We start from the raw sequence: 23,410 nt of genomic DNA, 5'->3' as shown, positions 1-23,410 counted from the left end.
ATTTTAAGGTCTCCCTTTTTTCCAAGAAACCTGGGTACTTATTTATTTCAAAGGAGTCAATCCTGCTTCCAAATGAAGAAAGAAAAAGAACTGGATGTCTACCATGTCCAGTTGCCATTGTTTTGCTGTTACCACTTAATCTAATGAGTTTTTATTCATGGCTGTCCCCTTCACTGGTTAGGCAGAGTAACACACTCATGACTTATTAAGTTATGGCTGTGTTTAGCTTACTACGTGCCTGAGCCTAGCCATTTCATCTCCTTTTGATAGAAGTTCAATTCATGCCATTGTTATCCTGAGTAATAATGGAGGGAAAAGAACAGCTTTGCCAAAAGATATACATCCAGACCTCCTGGCAGTGTTTAAGGAAACATAGTGCTCATTTGGTAAAAACCCTTTTGCTGCTTTAAACCTGCCTCTTTCCTTAATCCCAACAATTTCTGGAGAAATAACAGGTGGGAGAAGTGAGGCCATGACATCACGGGCTGTGCCTTCTCCAGGTCTGGTCACAGTGGGTTCTGCACGATCTGGGGGTGAGAACTCCTGAGCACGCTTGTGAGAGCTTCACCCCGACCGCTCAGTTCTGCTTGAGGGATTTACACAAACCATGAAGGCTTTCAGCTCTTGCTCTACAGTTCGGTGCACTCTGCAAAATGTCAGTGAGTCTTCTGCTGTGGACACCCCTGTGCCCCTCCCATCCCCCCCACCCCCTACCCCCGTCCCCAGTTCATATGTTGAAGCCCTAATGTCCAATGTGATGGTACAGGGAGATGGCACCTTTGGAAGGCAACTGGGGTTAGATGGGGTCATTGGGGGGGGGTCCTCACGATGTGCTTTGTGACCTTGTAAGAAGAGACCAAAGAGCTCTCTCTCTTCTTCTCTCTCTGCCATGTGAACAGCTAGAAGGCAGCCATCTGCCACCCAAGGAGAGAGCTCCCTCCAGACACCAGCCCTGCCAGCAGCTTCCCCATAGACTTGCAGCCTCTAGAACTGAGAGGAATAAATGTCTGTTGCTCCAGCCGCCCAGTCTGTGGTATTTTGTAATGGCAGCACAAGCTAAGACATTATTCCTTGCTCTTTTGGAGAGTTTTTAAAAAGTGAAAGTTAAAAAAAAACAACAACAATGACTAACTGTTTCAGAAGAAGCTTTTACCGAATTAGAAGAAAAAGGAAAAAGGGCTTTGAGCTATGGCTAGAATGAAGCAGAGGCCAAATGACACGTACCTCGCACTTCACCAGGCCAGCACCTGCCCTCACAGCGCCCTGTGCCGGCTCACTGCTTCTAGAGGCCACCAAGCAAGTCATTTCCATGGAACGTGTTAAGTGTTGAGATTACAGGTATATTCTGGATATTACGAGAATAAGCTCTCCATCGAGATGATGCCCATGTTAATCTTGAACAAATAAGTACTACCCAGTGAGGAAGCTGGGGAAGGCCACCAAGCAAGTCATTTCCATGGAACGTGTTAAGTGTTGAGATTACAGGTATATTCTGGATATTACGAGAATAAGCTCTCCATCGAGATGATGCCCATGTTAATCTTGAACAAATAAGTACTACCCAGTGAGGAAGCTGGGGAAGCTAGGTACAAGGAACAAGACCAACAAGTCAGCAAAGTCGAAGCCACTGGGTCTCAACTGGGGAGCACCACATGAGGTGAGTGGCAGCCCATCGTTAACGCTGAGAGAAAACTGGGAGACGGAAAACAAAACAGTAGTGGGAACCCCTTTTTCCTAGCAAGGTACTGAGAAAAGTCCCATATGGATTCTATCCCTTAAGGACAGTGGGCAGCTGGTTCCAGGATGACTGGGCACACGGTGTGATCAGACACCAGAGGTGGGCCTGCCCTCCGATTCAATCTCGTGAGCATCCGCTCTCATGCCCGTGTCTGTGGGAGAGCCGGGCCACCAGTGTCCTAGGGGTCCTGGGGGTTCCAGACTCCCTGATGGACCTCAGATGGGCCAGTTCCCCTCTCTGGATTTGAGCTTTCCCCTCCATAAGAAAAAAAGAAATCATCTACAAAGTATTTCTCAGGGATTAAATTTTAGTCTCTCACTTAAAAAATTTTTTTAAAGGGGATGGGAGATTTTATTCATTCCCTGACTTATTCCAGTGAGAATTTTCAAGAAGCTTAAAAAGACAGTGGTTACAGACAAAACACAGGGATTACAGGGAGATGAGAGGTAATGTACGCGTGTGTATCAGCCTTCGTTTCTCTCAGGTACTTGCCCGGAGTGGAACCTCGTTTAGCTGTAGTGTTTTCTAAGCCAGAAATGCTATTCTTTGTCCTCGCCAACACTCGGTATTGTCAGTCTCTACAGTTTTGGCAGCTCTGGTGCGTGTGTGGTTCCACATGAGATTTGATACCACTTCTGTCTCAATGCCCCATTCCCTTACCACCAACTAGTCCAGGCTGAAAGCCGCCGTTTCTCTCTTGAACACTCCATCAACAATCTTTATTTCATGCCATGGCTGATATCTTTCTTTCTTTTCTTTTTTTCTTTCTTCTTTGTATTTTTTAATCAACAACTGTGTAGAACTTCCATGGTAACTTAGATTCTCTGAATTCTTTGAAAAATTGAAAAAAGCACTTTGAAACCTAGGGTGTCACTTGGATCTGGTCATTTTAGATCTCTCTTGACACTAGAGTAGCAAAATGGAACAAACTGGGAAGCGAAGGCTTTCAACCCATATCAGCAGCTCTGAAAGTGTAGCTGAACCCAAAATGCAAACAACACATCCAACATTTCTCCATCTGTGAAGGAAAAGCTCATTCTTTTCAAGTAATACTATACTAGCCAATGTAAAATACTCAACACACATTATTTCATACAATCCCTGTAACATCTACATGATTCCCATTTTACAGAGAAGAAAACTGATACATATGGAGGTGAAATAATCTTTCCAAGGTGACACTGCTAGAGGGGAATTCTGATCCATAGCTGGGCTACCAGTCTGTCTTCTCTACTGTCTCCTCACTCTACAAATCTCTGCTGAATGTAACATGTTCCAACAGAGCAACTTGAAAAAAACTGTCAGGAAAAACAAAAAACCCCTAAGAAGCATGAGTATGGAAACCGAGGTAGGCCTTACATAATCTGTAGAGCGAACAGTCAACCGCCCCAGTACAAGTCGAGAAAAAGAAGAATAACCATTACTGACCTCACAGAAGAGGTCCAGGACTTAAGGAGATCCCAGTGGCTCACGCAGCTGTAGCTCAACTCCAATACCGGGTGGGGGGCAGGAAATACTTTCATGAAGAAGTATGTACTACAGACTATAGCCTCAGCTGTGGGGGACAGAAGACGACACCTAGTCCCACAGTTCCCTGGAGTGAACTCCTTTTCTAATTTCTCGAGCATTCTAGCCATCCATGAAAGATAAAACCGAGGGGTGTTTGGGTGGCTCAGTCGGTGAGACGTCTGCCTTCAGCTTGGGTCATGATCTCAGGGTCCTGGGATTGAGCCCCACATCAGGCTCCCTGCTCAGTGGGGAGTCTGCTTCTCCCTCTCCGACTCCCCCTGCTGGTGCTCTGGCTCTCTCTCTCTCTCAAATAAATAAAATCTTAAAAAAAAAAAAAAAAAAAAAGACAAAACCAATAAAGCCTACTCTAATGAAAGGTGACACCTTCCCTCCCAAATCCTAACCTTTTAAGGGCATACAGAGAGACGAGGCTCTGAATGTCACAAACACTTGGCAATTTGGGACAGTAGTGTCACCGATGCTCACAGTACGATTTGTAAGGTGAGGGTTTGTAAGAACACAGGGCCCAACGTCATGAGAACACTCTGACTCTCACCTGAAGAAAAGCATTTGTTTTCCCAGGTGAAAATCCCCTGCGCGGGAGAAAGGGCAGTGCAGGGATAACAACTGGTGACGGGATCCTTGCAACCAAAGCGCTCTAACTCCAAGAAGACAAATCGAACAGACTGTGAAAAAAAGAGTAAAACTGTGTTTCTTATTTTGAGGGGATAGGGTAGTCACCATACAGAAGATGAATTGAGATCTGAAAACAGTGGCCCCTAATTTCATTTTCACTAAAAAAGGTAAGAAGCACCTTCCCAGTGACCAAATCCTTTGCAGTTCAACACCTGTGTCTGGGAACTCATCGACCCTTGAGCATCACTCAGGCCTGTTTATGGGGAGCTGGGCACGCCAGCAGGTGTCGAGGCTATAACCTTGAGTAAGATGTCCTTGCCTCCCCTGGGCTAGCAGGCTGACACCCAGGTGGCTGGCTGGGAAGGAGAGACCCAATTATTATGATTTTTCTAATCAGCCTGATCCTTGCCTGTATTTTTCTTCTCCTGACATGGAGGGGAGAGGAAGTGGAGGGTATCTTATTTATCAACTCCTGACCAATCACCTACCACGTTCTGGGCCACACATGGCACGCGCCTGGAAAATCGTGCAGGAAACACACAAAGCCACAACAAGGGAATAATGAATGCCCGAGGTGAGGCAGGGAAGAAACAAGATAGAACTTCCCTCGGAGACAGGGGTGGATGGGGGCTGCAACAGGAGCCTGCCCCCAAACCCCCAGAAGTCACAGGATGAGATGACAGACGTGAGGTGTCACCAGGGAGATCCTGTTCCCCTCACCACCTCCCCCCATCAACACCCCTCAGAGAGGCGCAGAAACGATAAAATGAACACACACAGTCTAACGCTCCTTGTGTTTATAAGGTACCAGGAGATTTCTTTGACTGAAAAAAACCGTTCCTTGCTGCCTATTTCACTGACTGGCTGGCCCTTCTAGAGTCGTTGAAACACACACAACCTGCTTGCACTTAGCTGCCTGGCCTGGCCGTACAGTCAGACACACTTGCTTGCGTGTAAGCAAAACATCACTAAATGTCTTTCACATCCACGGCTCATTCCTTTCCATCATGTGTCAAACCTCAGCAACCCCATAATGAATGTCTGTCTGCTCCTTGGGATTTCCCAAGATCAGTTTCATTTGATCAGCTCTGATTATGGCCACTCACTTCTGTCCCCCGCCTGCCCTCTGGTTTGCTCTGGGCAAGGACGGGGTCGGGGAAGCTCTTTGCGGATGACCCTGGGCTTGGCCACACCTTGTGGAACCTGGTTTTAGTGATACAGAGAGAGAGTCTCTGGAGGGAACCAACAAAGACAGATGTGCACCACAAGAATGTTACTGGGGGCGATGGGAGGTACTTGAGAGATACCTGCAGATTTCTATCATTCTCTATGTCTGACGGGGGTGCACAGACCTGCAAAGATGTGTACAAGATCAGCATACTGAGGCATTCGCTCGGCACTCATTTTCGAGTTTACTATCTTCCAGTGAACTAAGCACACATCAGTGTATCCTCCGACAGGCGCCTTGTCAATGTCCCCAGCTAACTGGCCTTTATGTTGCAAAAATCACTTTAATTTTAGTTATTTTAAATGACATATAAGCCTTGGAGCCAGGAAATTTATAGAAATTCAGGGTATTTCCTTAGTAAATGAACTGCTGCAAATTCATTCAGGTCAAAAGTTGTGAAAGCCAGCATTGTTATCATATTTTTGCAGCAGAGAACATTGTGGTGGTCAATGGCACTAAAAATAGCCCAGAAAAGAATTACGAGTGCTTAATTGGAAACAAGAAAAGAACAAACTTATCCAAAATAGCAAAATGTCCGTTAGCATCACTCCCTCCCCTATGAATTATTTTGACAATGGGAAATGGAATTTAATTTTTTTTCTTTAATCTACAACTGTAATTCCCCTCCCATGTGCCCTCTGGGAAAACCTTATTCACAAAAGGAAGAATTCCCAGATAACTAAATTCTTCGCTGTTTCCATACAGCTCAACAATAACAAGGCAGCTCCCGAACTTGCCACTTCAAGTTCCTGTCACTTCGACAGTGATGTCATGGAAAGACATCCACAAGCTGTTTTTGTTGCCTGGCTAGAGACTGTAAAGGAAATCAGGCGCTGCCCCTAGGTTTTAATTTTCCATGAGAAGCTATTCTCATTGCCATAGTGGCTTAAACTGTGGAAAAGAAAAAGGATTTAATTAGGTCATAGCCATAATTAGACTTTTGAGCACACTCTTTCCACATAAAAGTCACTTTAGAGCAGAGCTTCATTGGGTTTAATCGTTTATTTTCATCGGACCATTCCTGAGGCGTTACGGTGCTGAATAACCACCGAAGGAGGAAGACACAAGGAATACAAACAGCCACATGGAAAGTGACCCCTCCACGTAAGCTTTCCAAGGTTATGGGAAGACGGGGAGTCTTAGGTTGAGGAGAGAGAAGAAATCCCAATGGGGAACTGAGGGGGGTTATGGGGGAGCCTCCACTTCCCCCGATTCCCTTTCCCCAAGCACAAGTGGGAGAAGACAGTGATGGGCTCTCTACGCCCAACAGACAGTGAGGATGACAAGAATGATGAGGATAATAAAGGCAAGGAAGTAACTGTGCCTACTTTGGCAGCATATACACTAAAATTAGAACAATACTGAGAAAATTAGCATGCCCCCCCCCACAAGGATGTCATGCAAATTCATGAGGCACTCCTTACTTGGCTGTAACTATGTGAGGTGGTGGATGTTAACTGAACTTAATAGAGTGATCGTTTCACAATATATACAAATATCAAATCATTATGCGGAGAGCCTTTAGCTAATTCAATGTTATATGTCAATTACATCTCAATAAAACTGGGGTAGGGGGGAGTAACAGTAGCAACAGAGTAGGAAGGAGAAGGAGGAAGAGAATTAACATCTTGTTCAGCACAGGCGACCTAGTGAGAGCAAAACATGATGGGCACAGTAACTCTACTCCCAGGACTTTCTCATGGTCTGTTCTGTGTGTGTGTGTGTGTGTGTGTGTGTATAAACATGCATACCAGACATAGAACCTAGGAAGTCTTGATTCCTGAACCTGAAAGATGTATTTACTTGTTACCTCCTCAGAAGCTCAAGACAGGATTCAGAGCAAGCCTTGAAACTTCTGTACAAACACATCTAAACAATTTAAGTGAAGAGTAAAAAAAAATTATGTTATTTAGAAGACATAAAATTTTCATGATTTCATTTTAAAAGACACTAAGGTGCTCCTTCTTCTTAAAAAAAAAAAAAATATTATACCAGAAACAGCAAGAGTTTCATCAACAGTCTTAGAGACGTTTTAAAATTCTAAACATCGAACCCCAACAGTATCTGTTGACAACGCTTTTACGAAATCATCCTCTATGTAAAACAGGCTTAATTTTATCTATTAAACTGACATAGCCAAGACTCCTTGGTTCAATATCTTGATCAAGAGAAATGTCGACATGTCATCGAAGAAAGAAAGACATTAGGCCATGCCCCCAAGATCTGGCAAAACAGCCAGAAAGATAGGCAGTCAAGGGGCACCTGGGCGGCTCTGCTGGTTAAGTGTCTGCCTTTGGCTCGGGTCATGATCCCAGGGTCCTGGAATCGAGTTCTGCATCAGGCTCTCTGCTCAGTGGGAAGTCTGCTGCTCCCTCTCTCTCTGCTGCTCCCCCTGCTTGTGCTCTCTCACTAATACTCTCTCAAATAAATAAAATCTTTAAAAAAAGAAAAAGGCAGTCAGAAGTCAGAAAACTTCCTACCCACTTAAAGAGACCTTCGCAATGCTAAATCAACTGGAGACCGAAAGTTGCCAGCAGAGTCTTCTCACCACTTTTAAGAGCAACTCCGATGTGGGAAACACAGTTCAGGATGGTGGTCTTGTTACTACACAAGGAGATGTTGTTTCAGAGACAGCTGTGAAGGCTCCCTGGCAATCCCACCATATAATTAAGGCGCCATCAGTGAACAGCCAGCAGGGTGGTCTCCATGGAAACCAACAAACACACATTTTCACAGGCCTAGCAACTGTTCTGAATCAATGACTCTTTATATAGGTTTAAAAACATTGTGAATGGTGCATCCATTGCTTCTTTTGTTAGACAATGTCTGATTAAACATGTGTGAGAGACCCTGTTGTCCTGCCTGCTGAATCCCCAGTAGCGTCTACAGTGGGCTGCCCACAGCTAAATTCACTTACCTAGAATGGCAGAATACAAACGACAGACTCAGACTCCAGAAATCACTGGTTAAGTTGGGGGAAGAATTAAACTAGTAGTTGACACTGCCAGGGAGGACCTGCCCATGGCCGGCACTCACTCTTTTAGGGCTGTGTCAATATTATTCAGTCCTCTCAGTACAGCACACATTATTATTACTTGTGCTTACAGATGAGAAAACGAAGCACTCGTCTAGAAGATAGCAGACCTGCGCCTCAAAGCTACATCAAAATGAAGTCTTGGTCCAGGTTCGTATCGCTCTACGTAATAATGCTCTGTGTTTGCACAGCACATTGTCCCTCCCCAGCTACCTTCACATACATTATCTCAGATATTCTGTTTTTATCTCAAAACGCTGAGTGTAGTTCTAGAATTCTCTAACTTTGCAATATATTTTTCCTTGATCTTTGTCTGCCTGCCTCACTCTGTGCCCACTACACACTCTAGGCTTCAAGACTTACATGGGACCATGTCCCTACCCAAACTGGGAAAGAAGCATCTTCCTAAGCAGCAATGGGAAAGGAAACCCCATTGTATAAGCATGGATTTTGACTCAAAACTCTAAATAAAAATGGGGACAAACATTCCAATTAACCATCAGTAGCATTTACACATCATCTTCCATGAGAGAGGGCAGACTTTGCGATGAGGAAGGAAGGTCTGATTGCTAAGTGGTTTCCTACTTGATTTCGAATGGATTCTATTAAGGACTAGTAAATGCTTTATTAAGAAGGCATGTTTAATCAATGATCTGGCTCCTGGCACATCATCATTATATATAGCCCTACAATTGAATATACATGTCATCAGCATTTAGTCTTTTTTTTTTTTAAGATTTTATTTATTTATTTGACAGAGAGAGATCACAGTAGGAGAGAGGAAGGGAAGAGATCACAGAGAGAGGAAGAGAAGCAGGCCCCCTGCTGAGCAGAGAGCCCGATGTGGGACTCGATCCCAGGACCCTGAGATCATGACCTGAGCTGAAGGCAGCGGCTTAACCACCTGAGCCACCCAGGCGCCCCAGTCTTTTTTTTTTTTTTTTAATGATTTTATTTATTTATTAGACACACAGAGAGAGAACACAAGTAGGCAGAGAGGCAGCCAGAGGGGGGGGGGGGGAAGCAGGCCCCCTGCCAAGCAGAAAGCCCGATTTGAGCTCAATCCCAGGACCCTGGGATCACGACCTGAGCCGAAGGCAGAGGCTTAACCCACTGAGCCACCCATGCACCCCAGCATTTAGTCTTAAATATTAGATACACCAACACTGTCAGAACTCACTTGAGTCATAGTATTTCTGATCAGCTGGACAAAGCCAAACAGTGAGCGGTCTTCCCTTGTTCCTCTGAAATTCCAATCCCCTACCACACATCTCTTGGGAAAGCCTCATTCCCATCTATCACAGCCCTTCTAACTGAGGCTCCGGGAAAAGGCTGTTTTCTCTGAAGCTAGTCCCTGTCCCCCTCCCATCTCCCACTGAAGCCTGTTCTCCCAACTTCCCTCGTTCTTCAGCATTTCCAAATTTCTGCATATGGTGTGTTCTTTTCTGGTTTCAAGCATGCCTAAGTCCTTGTTTCCCCAGAAAAGAAATTACTTTCACTAGATCTGGTCATCCCCCTGACCACCACCAGTCACAAGCTCCTTCCTGTGTCTTGTGTATTCTTGGATACTTATGATCCATCTTCCACCCCCGTCCAACCTGCCCTTCTACTAAAGGCTAGTGATGTCCTTGGTCTAGTCTTTTCTCGATCTGGATCTTTCTGATTTCTTGGTGGTGCTTTGTTTTACTCCTTTAAACTCTTCCTGAGACTTCCCCACATGGAACTTTTGGGGCTCCCCTCGGCTATCACTTCTCTCTCCTGCACATTATTGATCTCTGGCATTGAAGTGTCTCCCAAGCAAAGTCCTAGCCCTTTGCTCTGCTCCACCCAAACTCTCTCACTCCCTCAGTGAGCTCAGCTACTTCTTCAAGCTCCTGATGCCAACTCCACTGCTCTAGGTGAAGCCCAACCAGACACGTGAAGCCCTGAGTTCTCCCCTGCATTTCACCTGTTTCCAACGCACAACAGCTCCACTTAGATGTTTTCTGTCCATACATATCTAAAACATATTTCACCAGCTTTCCTCCCCAACCATGCTCTTTCATAACCCACCCCCACCACCCATTTCTGTCTGTGATGCCATGGATTTCTCATGTCCTGAGCCACAAACTTTGGAGCCGTTTGTGATCTTCCCCAGACCCAGACAATTGTCACACACCCCTCACTGCTTTAACAGATCTGAGTCTTGGTTATCTCATTCCTTAACCACATCACACAACACTTAGATGATAGATTAAATAATTACAATTTATTTTGCTTCAGACGATCAGTCATCAGTCAAGTTGACCTTTCACCTTTATTGCCATCACTCACGACCTTGATTCGCCTCCCTTCTAAATGCTTGGAACTCATTTCCAATGTGATTTGCCTTTAGTCGTTCTCATTGAGAAGTTCACAGTGGTCTCTGGGGCCTGGCTTTTAGGGTTCCCTAATCTGTCTCTTCGAGGCCCAATTTCCCCTCACAGCTCTACACCCTCCTCCTCCTCCTCTGGTCAAATGTATTTCCTCACAGTTCCCCTCCTGCACATCCCACCTCGGGGCCCCTGCCACTTGACCCGGAAGGCCATCCCTCCATCTTCCCTTCTCCCAGGCAAGATGGGCTTATAGGGCCTGTTTGATCTCTCCACTGCATCAGTCTATACACAGCTTCCCTTTTCCCAGTTCCTGAAGTCATACCATCCTGTCAGCAATGTCCTCTAGTAGTCTTACCCTTGTCACTCTTACCTCCTCCTCTGGATCATAAGATGCCTTTGGCAAGCACTACACATACAGTATATACTACATACATATACTACACATACACTAATGTACTTCTTCCACCCCAGGCTCCAAAGGTTTCTGTAATCAATGTTGACTGGTAGAATCATGTCCAGAATGAAGGCCAAAGAGAGACCATGCACTTTGATATAAGGCACTTTTCATACCACCCAGAGGGAGATGGCTGGCTTGGTCAGTAGCACATGCAATTCTCGATCAAGTATCATCTGAGCTCAAGTCTGACATTGTGTGCAGAGATTAATTAAAAAAAAATTTAAAGTTTTCCATTTAGGGGCACCTGGCTGGCTCCGTCCATGGAACATGTGACTCTTAATCTCAGGGTTGTGTCTGAGCCCCATGTTAGGTGTAGAAATTACTTAAAAATAAAATCTTAAAAAACAATACCACCTAAACTCTTTTAAGAATCTAGTGTACCTTAATATCCCATGGAATTAACAGCTGTTTTAGGCAGGCAGTAAATCATGACACAGTGTCAGGGAAGGGACCAGGGGAGGCAAGCAAGGCACCTAGGATGCAACAGGTAAGGAGGCACGGGTTATTCTCGGATGCCGACCCCACGCTGCATGGCCTTGAGCGAGGGCTGCCCTCATCCCAGCCCTTGCACATGAATGCTGAGACTCTGTCAATCAGAAAACCAAACCAATTCAAGAGACACATCCTAGGCAAGCTATAGGAAAATCTTTCCCAGGGCCAGCAGGAGAACAAACTAAGTAAGACTTGGCTTGCTTGTTTACCACTGACTCAGGACAAAATGGCGGCAGCAACTATGGCATTAGCTTAAAGGAAAAAAGCAGTCTTATGGAGGCAGCTTTGAATTGGGGAGTAAACACTGATTCTAAGGACCCTAGAGGGCCAGAACTGCTATCTGGGAATGCCTCTCCTCTTCTGGCTCATCCTCAACATAAACTCACACTGGCCTCAACCACTTCTTCCCAATGGTTGCTGACAACACCAGCCAGCTTGAAGTTAACAAGGGTGAGACAAGACACTATTTGATCAAGAAAAAATTCTCACACAAGAACTTAAGTTTGCTAGAAAAACCCATTAGCATACCACACCTTCCTTGTATATGTAAACATTTCATTGCTTTCCTCTTAAATTCACTCACTTTTTCTTATACCACTGGCTCACAAATGGGAAGGGAGTCCAAGATTTTATGAAGATGAAGTTAGATTTCACACACCCAAATTTATCAAACTGAAGGGAGGAATATAAAAAGTTGCTAAATATTCTGTTATTTTTTGCTTTTTAGAATGTTTCTTAAATTCACAGATTAAAAAAAAAACAATAATAACAGTGGTAACAATATAAAGTGACTCAGGGGCACTTTTTCCCACACTGAGCTTTCTCAGATTCAAAGATACTAAGATAAGGACTGGAAAGAAGCATGGATGCCTTGGAAGTGATGGAAGTTCATGTGACAACTCCCAAGAAAATACCAGAGAATGGATCCATCTGGAGCAAGAAAGAAGGTACCCTTCTGAATGACCTCTCTTTCTGAGTATCTTTGAGTTTTTCCACGGAATCCAAATTCTCCTCTGGGGCCAATGGAACATCCTTCTGAGTCACTTTCCGAATATGCTGGCACTCAGTAGAGTCACAATGACGTCATGGGGAAATGTATTGCTAAGTATAATTATGTTGTATTTCAAATGTCAGCACATTTTGATGTGTAGGTGGCCCAAGGAAGGGGTAAATATTCTGCCACTGAGGATAACAGAGCTTATTTTCAAACAGAAAAGATAAAGGAGAAGGAGGGGAGGGAGAAAAAGAGAGAGTGCTTGATATACTGGGGCTGGAAAAGACCTTAGTGGCTCATCTAATCCAATCTTCCACATTTCGGGAGGATTAGCATCAAACCACAGCAGCCAATTAAAAATCTTTCCACTTCTGAATCAACTACAGAGCCATCCGAGTTTAAGAGGAAAAGAAAAAACAAAATAAATAAAAAGGAGGCTCATTAAAGTAGTGCCAAACAGGCAAAGCCATACACATAGGAAAAATATCCTCCCTAGTCCTAAAAGACGAGATTTAAGCCCTATTCTTTGAGCATTTTGTAGCTTTGAGGGATGGTTCACATGAGGGATGGTTCACATGCCACTGTAAATGTAAAATTCAATGATCTTTAATGAACACATTAAAGAAATTAATTGAAATGATGGTGCAACCATCACCACAACCCAGTTTTACAACATTTCCATTACCAAAAAAAAAAAACTTCCTTGAGCCTATTTTAGTCAATCTCTGCTCCAAGAAACCATCACTGTGCTCTCTCTCTACATTTGCCTTTTTCGGAAATTTCACAGAAATGGTATCATACTATATGTATTTTTTTGTGACCTGCTTCTTTCATTGGCCATAACGTTCTTGAGATTCATCCGTGGCATACGAATGTATTAACAGCCCATTCCTCTTTATCACCAAATAGTATCCCATCACATGTATGCAGCAAATCCTCTGCACACATTCCCCAGCTGATGGACACTAAGATTGTGTCCAGTTTGGAGCTACTATGAACAAGGTCGTTCTGAGCATTCGTGTTAAAGTCTCTTTGTTTTCATTTCTCTTGGGTAGATTTCTAGGAACAGAACTGCTGAGTTGTAGAGTTGGTTTATGTTTAACATTGTAAGAAACTAGCAAGATGGTTTTCTAAAGTGGCTATACCATTTTACATCCTGATCAGTAATTTGTGAGGGTCCCAGTTTCCCCACATCCTTGTCAGCACTGGATGTCATCTATATTTTTTTATTATAACCATCCGAGTGAGTGTGTCGTGGTATCTTGTCATGGTTTTTTAATCTGCATTTTCCTGATAACTAATGACAACGAGCTCCTTTTCATGGACTTGATGAACCAATCAAATATCTTCTTTGGTAAAATGTCTACTCACATCTTTTTTCCTTTTTTTTCTTACATTTAACTTTTTTTTTTTTTAGATTCCAATTAGTTACTGTAGTGTGTAATGTTAGTTTCAGATATACAGTATAGTGACTCAGCACTTCCGTACATCACCTGGTGCTTATAACAGCACGTTCACTCCTTAATCCCCATCACCTAGTTCACCCAATCCCCTTTCACCTCGCCCCTAGTAACCATCAGTTTGTTCTCTATAGGTAAGAGTCTGTTTCTTGGTTTGCCTTTCTCTCTATTTTCCCATTTTCTCATTTGTTTTCTTAAATTTCACGTATGTGTGAAATCATAAAGATTTCATAGATAATAATAATCATAAACAAATCATATTGTATCTGTCTTCCTCTTGAGCATCATACTCTCCAGCTCCAACCACATTATTGTAAGTGGCAAGATATCATTTTTTATGCCTGAGTAATATCCCATTACACACATACATATATATATATAGAACAAAAAAGTGGTCAAAGGAGTCAACCTCTTTTGACCATTTTTTTGTTTTTTATTTTTTAAAAAAGATTTATTTATTTGAGAGAGAGAGAAAGAGAATGTGCAGGGAAGATGGGCAGTGGGAGAAAGGGACTGAGTCTTAAGCAGACTCCAAAATGACCAGGGAGCCTGGTAAGGGGCTCGATCTCATGATCCTGAGATCACAACCTGAGCCGAAACCAAGAATTGGACGTCTAACCAAATGTGCCACCAAGGTGCCCCTGATCACTTTTTAATTGGGTTTTATGTAGTCTCATTAAAGTGTAAAAATTCCTTAGACAGGGGCGCCTGTGTGGCTCAGTGGGTTAAAGCCTCTGCCTTCGGCCCGGGTCATGGTTACAGGGTCCTGGGATTGAGCCCTGCATCGGGCTCTCTGCTCAGCAGGGAGCCTGCTTCCTTGCCTCTCTGCCTGCTTGTGATTTCTGTCAAATGAATAAATAAAATCTTTAAAAAAAAAAAAGAATTCTTTAGACATTTCAGAAACAAGTCCTTAATCAGATATATAATTTATAAATCTTTTCTCCGAGGCTATGTCTTTTCATTTTCTTAACAGTGTCTTTTGACCATTAATTTGATTATAAAATATTTTAATTTCAAAGAAGTCTAATTTATCAATTACTTTGTGGCTTATGCTTTTGGTGTCATATCTAAGAACTCTTGGCTTAAACCAAGGTCAGTTACATTTCCTGTGTTTTCTTCTAAGAGTTTTCTAGTTTTAGTGCCTACTTTTAGGTTCACGATCCATGGCTGAGTTGATGATGTGAGATGAGGGTCTAAGTACCTTTTTTTGGCATATAGATATTTGATTTTTCCAGCACCATTTGTTATAAGAAAATCCTTTCCCTGTTCAATTGCCTTGGCACCCATACTGAAAGTCAACAGACTGTAAATTCCTCTCCTTATACCAATACCATAATGTCTGGATGATTCTAGCTTTACAGTGAGTTTTCCACCCCAACGTTTTCTTTTTCAAAACTGTTTTGGCTATTGCATCTCCAAATACACTTTAGGATCAGTTTGTGAATTCATAAAAAAGTGATTTCTGGGATTTTGATAGGAATTACATTGAATCTATTGATCGACTTGGGAAGAACTTCCATCTTACCAACATTGAGTCTCTCCATTTATTGAGATCTTCTTACATTTCTCTTAGAGAGATTTTACAGTTTTCAGTCTTGAACTTCTTTGTTAAGTCCCTACGTATTATTTGTAATGCTATTATAAATGGACTTGTTTTCCTAATTCCATTTTTACGAACATGACTGTTCATTACTAATACATAAAACTACAACTGATTTTTGTACATTGATCTTGTATCCTGAGACTTTGATAAATTTTTTATTAGTTCAACTAATGTTTTTCTAATTTCTTAGGATTTTCTACATACAGGAGAATGTCATCTGTGAATATAATTTAATTTCTTTCTTTCTAACCTGGCTACCCCCTTTTTTTTTTTTTTTGGTCTTATTGCCCTGCTCAATAGAAGTGAGCTGTTCCCAATCTTAGAGGGAAAGTCTTTCACCATTTGCTATAATGTTAACAATAGATTTTTCACATATGCCTTTTATCAGGTTAAGAAGATTCCCTTCTATTACTAGTGTGTTCCAAGTTTTTATCATGAATGGACATAGGATTTTATTAAGTGATTTTTCTGCACCTATTGACGTGGCTGCTTTTAAAAATCTTTATTCTATAAATATAATGTATTATATTAATTTTTATTTGTTAAACCAACTTTGTATTCCTGATAAGTATCACTTGATCATGGTATAAAATTATTTTTATATGTTGTCATATTTGGCTTGTTACTATTTTGCTCAAGATCTGTGTTCATGAAGAATATTGGTCTATAGTTTTCTTATTATTTTCTTTTGTCTGGCTTTAGTATCCAGGTAACTCACCTTATAGAATAAATTGGGTGATATTCTCTTTCCTCTGCTTTCTAAAAGAATTTGTAAAGAAAAAATATTTCATTTAAAAATATTTGATAGAATTCATCAGTAAAGTCTCTTGGGTCCGAGCTCTTCTTTGTGGAAAGATTTTTAATTACTACTTACATTTATTTACTTGTTAGAGGAGTTTATTTGGATTTTCTATTTATTCTTGAGTCAATTTTCCTAGTTTGTACCTTTCTAGGAATTTGTCCATTGCTCTAAATTGTCTCATTTGCTGGCATAATGTGAATGAAGAAAGTTACTCATAATAAATAATAAATAATAAAAAATCAATTTTGTTGCTGTTTTCAGGGAACCAACACTGATTTTCCTTGTTTTTCTGTTTTGTATTTCATTAATTTCTACTTTTTAATTTTTAAAAAATATTTTTATTTGTTTATTTGACACAGAGAGAGAAATCAAATAGGCAGAAAGGCAGGCAGAGAGAAGGGGAAGCAGGCTCTCTACTGAGCAGAGAGCCCGATGTGAGGTTCGATCCCAGGACCCTGAGATCATGACCTGAGCCAAAGGCAGAGGCTTAACCCACTGAGCCACACAAGTGTCCCTAATTTCTACTTTAAACTTCAACATATCCTTCCTACTGCTTGCTATGGGTTTAATTTGCTCTTTTTCTAGTTTCTTAAGGTAGAAGCTCAGATTACAATTTGAGACTTTTCTTTTTTCTGATAGGGGTGTTTATAGCTATGAATTTCCCTCTGAGTAATACTTTATAATTGTAGCCCATAAATGTTGACATATTGTGTGGGTTTATTTTCATTTGGTTCAAAATACTTTTATTTTCCCTTGTGATGTCATCTTTGCCCCATGAGCTATTTAGAGGTATGTTATTTAATTTCCAAATAAATAGGGTATTTTCCTAGATTTTTATTCTGTTGTAAATTTCTGATATAATTCTACTGTGGCCAAAGAACACAGTCTACATGATTTCAGTCTTTTTAAATTTACTGAGGCTTGTTCTGTGACCCAGCATAACATCTATCCTGAAGAAAGTGTCACGTGTGTTTGAGAAGAATGTGTTCTCTGCAGTCAATGGGTAGAGCAGCATATGTTCGTTATGACAAGCTGGTTGATAGTATTGTTCAAGTCATCTGTAGATTCTATATCCTTGCTTTTCTACCACCTTTGAGAGTGCAGGATTGGCATCTCTATTATTGTTGAATAATTTATTTCTCCTTTCTATTTTGTGACTTTTTGCTTTTGCTTCACATATGTGGGGTGCTGTTGTTAGGTGCATACATTTAGAACTATCATTTCTTTCTAGTGTACCAATGCTTTTATAATTAATAAATGTCTTTGTTTTTCCCTAGTAATATTTCTTGTCATAAAGTCTATTTTGTCTGATTTTAATATAGTTACTCCAGCTAGCTTGCTAATAAGCTACTGTTTGCATGGTTATGATTTTCTAGCCTTTTACTTTTATCCTATTTATGTCTTTGAATCTAAGGTGTGTCTTTGGCAGACAGCATACAGGTGCATCTTGCTTTTTTATCAAGTCTGACAATCTTTGCTTTTTGAGTGCGATAATTAGTCTGCTCACATTTAATATAACTACTGATACAGCAGCTAGCAATAAATCTCTTAGTCTTTACCTGGGAATGTCTTGATTTCTCATTCATATTTGAAGGACAGTTTTGCTGTATGTAGAATTCCTGGTTGACAGATTTTTTCTTTCAGTGTGTTGGATATGTTATCCTATTGCCTTTGAGCTTCCATAGTTTTTGATAAGTCATCCACTGATCATATTTTTTTTTCTACACCAGTTTTCTTTTCCTCTGGAACTCTCATAACATATATGTTGATATGCTTGATACTGTCTCACAGGTCTCTGAACTTCTGTTCATAATTCTTCAATTACTAAAAATCTTTGCTCTTAGATTGAATAATGTATTTTGCTCCACATATTTTTGCGTCATGTATTTTTCCTTCTGCCATTTAAATCTGTTATTGAGGGTGCCTGGGTGACTCAGTTGTTTAAGCAACTGTCTTCAGCTCAGGTCATGATCCCAGAGTTCCAGGATCGAGTCCCACATCAGGCTCCCAGCTCTGCAGGGAGTCAGTTTCTCCCTCTGACCTTCTCCTGTCTCATGTTCTCTGTCTCTCTCAAATAAATAAATAAAATATTTAAAAATATATATATTTAAAAAAAAATAAATCTGTTATTGAGTACCTCCACAGACTTTTTCATTTCATTTCATTTTAGTTATTGTATTTCTCAACTCCAGAATTTCTACTTGGGGCTCTCTCTCTCTCTCTCTTTTTTTTTTAATCATCTCTAGCTCTTTATTGAGAGCCTTATTCATTGAGTCTTTCTTTTAATTTAGATTTCTAAGTGTAAATATCTGCTTTGCAGTCTTTTTCTGCTAAGTCCTACATCGGAGGACACTTAGACATAGGTCCTATTAATTGCTTTTTTCCTGTATATGGATCATGCTTTCTTGTTTCTTTGAATACCCCTAACTTTTTTGCTTTTGAATATTGGACATTTTAGATAATAAAGGATAGCAACTTTGGATTCTGACTTTTCTCAGTGTATCGTCATTGGTATTATTATTTTGCTTGTTTAGTAATTTCCCTGGACTAAGTCTATGAAATTAGTCTCCCATATAAGGTAGAGTTGCTAATGTCCTTTACTCAGTTTTTTTTTTTTCTCCTTCTTTTTATTTTTAAGCTTTTTCTGGCTTTCTAGAAGTCATCCCCATGTCTGCATAGCTTAGTGTTTGAGCAAAGACTAGTTGGAGGTTTTGTTCAAACACTTTCAGCCAGAAAGGCTTGTTCTCTCTGCTTCTGACTGTGTGTGGGCTGGGGAGCACACTCAAAATTCAGGCTGAAGTTTTTCATGTCTGCCCCAGCTTTTGCTGGCTCTCTCCCATCTCCTGCGTGTGCATGCAGGCTCTGCTGGCCAGGGACATGTGGGTGTTTTGGGCACACTCCATCTCTGCCGCTCGTGCACACAGACTACGGTCAATCTGGGACACATGAAGAGCTATCAAACCCCTGCTGGCTGTCTCACCTCCCCCACCTACCTATTTAGTCCTCAGCTAGACCACTGGTCCATTGCTTGCCCCCAAGAGGACTGGAAACTCAAGATGGTGGAGTTACTGGCTCTTCTTACCGAGTTACCACTGACAATGGCGGATTTAACTAAAAATATGCCAAACAGAGTATTCTGGAAGCAGCAGCAAGGCTGCTGGTTTTCACAGCCTGCCCCATCTGGTTGAAATATCACACTGACAGAGCTGGGGAGGAGCGAACGGGAACGACCTGAGAGAAGACCACCACAGGCTCATGTTGTTCCTACCCAAAGTTTTGCAGTTTTCATGAACAAATGCTTGCTTTCTCAGTTTGTTGTATGCCTTTTGTCAATTTTTAGAGAGCTGAAATGGATATTTTTACAATCTTTTTCCAGCTGTCCAGTTACTTTTGGGGAGGAGGATTTGTCAACCTCCTCATTCCGTCATGCTGGAAGTCAGTCTCTCAACCACTCTTTACATTTTACTATAATTAGAATTATTACTGCAGCTAAAAAGCAGATCTATGGAGGTGAAAATATTACTGTGAAATGTTGTTTTTGAAGAAAAATGTTTGGTTTTGTTTTCTGAGGAGAAAAAAAATCAACCAACAAACATAGAGATGACTAAAGGTATGACCTTAAATGATTATTTCATTAGGTTAAATTAAGAAATCTCCTTTCTCGGGACACCTGCGTGGCTCAGTCAGTTAAGCATCTGCCTTTGGCTCAGGTCATGATCCCAGGGTCCTGGGGTGGAGTCCTGCTTCTCTCTCTCCCTCTGCCTGCTGCTCCCCCAGCTTGTGTGTTCTCTCTCTCTCTCTCCAACAAATAAATAAATTAAATTTAAAAAAAAAAGAAGAAGAAATCTCATTTCTCAGAAGCAGCACATAGGGCTTTGCAACTCGACTCCTTCACAGACACGAGAGAAATGAAATGCTCCGCTAGAAAAAAGTTAGTCCCAAAGCATTTCAGTCACGATTGAGCATCCCACAGGTGCTTTTTCTGCTCCTTATTTTCCCACCTCTCTATCTTATGTCTCAGCCATAATCATCAGATGTGCAGCGGGCATTCTTATAATAGTCTGCTGTCCAAAGGCTTCATCAAAGTCCTCCTACCTGGCCATGTGTCTGTTTTCCTTTCTCTACCACCCCTGACAGACTGAGGCCTATCAAGCAAACCATATGGGCTCTGGACACCCTCACGGCCCCGAGAAGACCTACCTCATGTATCCAGGAATCCAGTCTCGTAAGAACTGGAGAAGACTTAGAGATTTCTGGGGGCAAAACCTCTCATGTTCAGATGGGGGAAATTAAGGCTCAGGGAAGATAAGGGGATTATCGCTTCCAGGTGTGCAATAAAGATTATGCTGATATAATAGGCAGAGGACCTTGGAAATTGTCATCAGAATGACTAAAGGTTCAGGCTCAGGGCCCATGACTGGAAGTGACTTCACGAAGATCACACATGATGTCACACATGTTCCAAGAACACTAGACATCAAGGCTCCTGAGATCAATCTCCTCCCTCCCCTTCCCTCTTTCTTACCTTAGCAAAGAAAATCCAGGCTGCACACTGCCCTGGGGCCATAAGGCTTTTCAGCTTCATTGTGCTGAGCATGAGAAAGAATCCTAACAATCCACTGGAAGGAGAAAATATTCTTTTGTAAGTGAGAATTGTCTTCCTGTAGCCAACAGCTATTTTCTCTTACATTTTACCAGTTTCTAATTACTACAGAACCTGTATTTCATCTGGGTTTTCTAGTGATCTCTGCATTTAAAAACCCAGGAAGCTCTAATTTTTTAAGGAGCTATGATAAGAGAGTTCCACTGGGTAGTGGGCAGTGGGGGAGAGAGGGAGAGAGTACAGAAACTTGGGAAGTCTCTGACTAAATCATGAAAGAAGAAAAGCGTGGCGGACGATACCTCCTGCTCCTTCCATATTATTTCTGGAGCACAGTGCTTGCCAAGGTAGAGCTTCATCTTTTTTCAAGGAAAACAAACTGCCAGAAAAAGACTTCCAAAGCAAAACTCACCATATGGGGACAGAGGGTCTGGACTGACTCCTGGGTTCAAGGTAAGAATCTGAAGGGGAGGGCTGGCTCCAGGAGCAAATGTCCCCCAAACCAGGCTAAGCTATGCAGATGCAATCCTTTGGGAATGATGCCTAAGCCCACATGTTTTGACCTGAGAGACCATGCCCCATGGGGTGTTCTAGAGATCGGGAGCAGCAAGGCATTGGCGCAGCAGTGGACCAGGAAGTAGTGGCCTGTGCTGGAACCACTTCTGAATGCATCACTGTGTGGTCAAGGACAAAGCGAAGGGCACTCTAACAGAATGGTCACTCTTCCTTGCATTTGGAGGCTGGGCAATTGGGGAATAGAGTGCAACAGAGAGACACCATGATAGACGTTGACTTCCTGTAAATATATGTACACAGAGGTTTGAGTGTGACTTACTAGAAATCGAAAAGCAAGAGATATGACTGCAGTTGTACCCCAAACCATAGAGGCAGGTCCTATGAGCTATAGGTCATTTGTATCTCAGGGTCTCAAACACCACCCTGTTATCTCATGTTTATTATAGAAACAGCTGTGGGGCCTCACTCAGGTCATAAGCTCTGAGAGGGCAGGCCCCAATCTTGGGCTTCTCTGTGTTTTCCCCAACAGAGCCAAACATGGTGCCTTGGCCACAGATGTTTGACATGGTGCCTAGGACAAAGATGTTTGACAGGTGTACTCAGAAGCAGGCTGGAGGGAATTAAACACCTGTAAGATCAAATTTCATGGAAATGTGTGCCTTCTCTTCATTACATTAGATTAGTTCACAGCCACATTCCTGGGGCAGGACCAAGGACAGGGATGAGGGCTCCCTTGTGTAAATTTCAGCCTGTTGGGCCCTGATGACCTGCAAAGTTGGTTCAGATTTGTATTTGCCATCATGGGAGGCTGGGCAGCTATGCACGAAGATGGTCAGTCATTCATACCTGAAAGGTAAGGAGGTCTAGTGGGTAAGCAGCAGGCTAAAAACTGAGTGACCTGGACTGTGCCCACTGACCCTCATGACCTTGACTCATCCCTCTCTTCTCCCTTTCTTCTTGCCTCAGGTTCTGTGTTGAAGTAGGAATAAGCAAAGTGGTCCTCATCCTATCTGACGGAAATCAGACTTTTCAGAACAGAAAGCCTCCCTAGCCTATCAGCATCCAGGTTTCCTGGCTCTTTCAAAGATTCTCCATGGTGAGAAGGTCCACACTTCACCGTAAAGATCCGTTCTTGACCCAAAGATAGAGAGCGATGCTGAAGGTGCCCACGGCCACTGTGAGGTTGGCAGTGGAAAATAAGGTGGGCAGCGCAGGGCTGCTCCTGCTAGCTTCACTCCTGCCCCAAGGAAGGAAACAACTTTGCAGGAAAAGGGACGTGGAATCTTGCCAGAGGAAGGGCAAAATTCCACGTCCCTTTTCCCCTTAGCACAGACTCTGCTAGAACAGAGTCACTCCCATGCCCAACACGCTTGGGAAAGTATCCACGACCCCTTCCCATCCTTTGACTGGTATGTCTGTGAATGATTTCCAAATTACTCACGGGTCCCTCTCTGTCTCTTTCCACACTCAGCTCTTCTACACCTCACCCAGAGGCCGACCTTAAGAGCAATGGGAGGATCCCAGAAGAAAAAGATTGTGGGCTCCCCATTAATGTGTCTCTGGGTGATGGCTACCACCATCCCCCCAGGCCTTCATGACTCCTTCTGAGTTCCTCCAGGACCTCTGAAGGTGACAACACTTAGTCTGAGATATGGAAGTAGATGAATCATAAGATGACAGGAAAATGGATACACACTGCAACCGGGTGGGAGTGGGGAGAACAGAATAGTTTCATATCAACTCAAGCAAAGATTCCCAAATCTTTTAAGTAAAACCCTGATTGTTCATGCTGGGTTGTAAGGAAGATGCAGATTAAAAGAGGCAGAAATGGAGCCAGACTATCACCCCACAAAGCCAGCATCGACGGCCTAGGAACCGTGCTGCTGTTTCAACGAACCGCATGGCATTTGCACTCCCCTCCGTACTGTGTTTGCTGGAGCTGCCAGAAGACCGGACCCAGAGAGAAACAAGTCCATGGACATGGGAG

General features: G+C 42.4%; 1 protein-coding gene and 1 non-coding gene across 6 annotated transcripts in view; one reads left to right on the top strand and one right to left on the bottom strand.

The window, feature by feature from the left end:
* TMEM241 (transmembrane protein 241) overlaps positions 1-23,410 on the bottom strand; it is a 111,582-nt gene that overhangs the window by 20,570 nt on the left and 67,602 nt on the right. For 2 of the 5 annotated variants that reach the window (XM_059139306.1, XM_059139308.1), the window contains 2 exons: positions 20,833-20,926; positions 3,804-3,933 (listed from right to left, as the gene is read on the bottom strand). The exons of 2 other annotated variants lie outside the window; for them this stretch is intronic. In XM_059139306.1, the coding sequence (XP_058995289.1) occupies positions 3,804-3,933; positions 20,833-20,926 (224 nt within the window). The remainder of the gene's footprint in view (positions 1-3,803; positions 3,934-20,832; positions 20,927-23,410) is intronic. One more of the 5 variants, XM_059139305.1, reaches the window with a different exon arrangement.
* On the top strand, positions 6,432-6,539 carry LOC131811968 (U6 spliceosomal RNA). Its single transcript, XR_009346207.1, has one exon. It is a non-coding gene; the product is annotated as a U6 spliceosomal RNA (small nuclear RNA).

Source organism: Mustela lutreola, chromosome 11 (genome assembly GCF_030435805.1).
Source record: "Mustela lutreola isolate mMusLut2 chromosome 11, mMusLut2.pri, whole genome shotgun sequence".
Classification (NCBI taxonomy): domain Eukaryota; kingdom Metazoa; phylum Chordata; class Mammalia; order Carnivora; family Mustelidae; genus Mustela; species Mustela lutreola.
The sequence above is the reverse complement of the archived record's forward strand: the minus strand, read 5'-3'. Positions and strand labels throughout refer to the sequence as shown.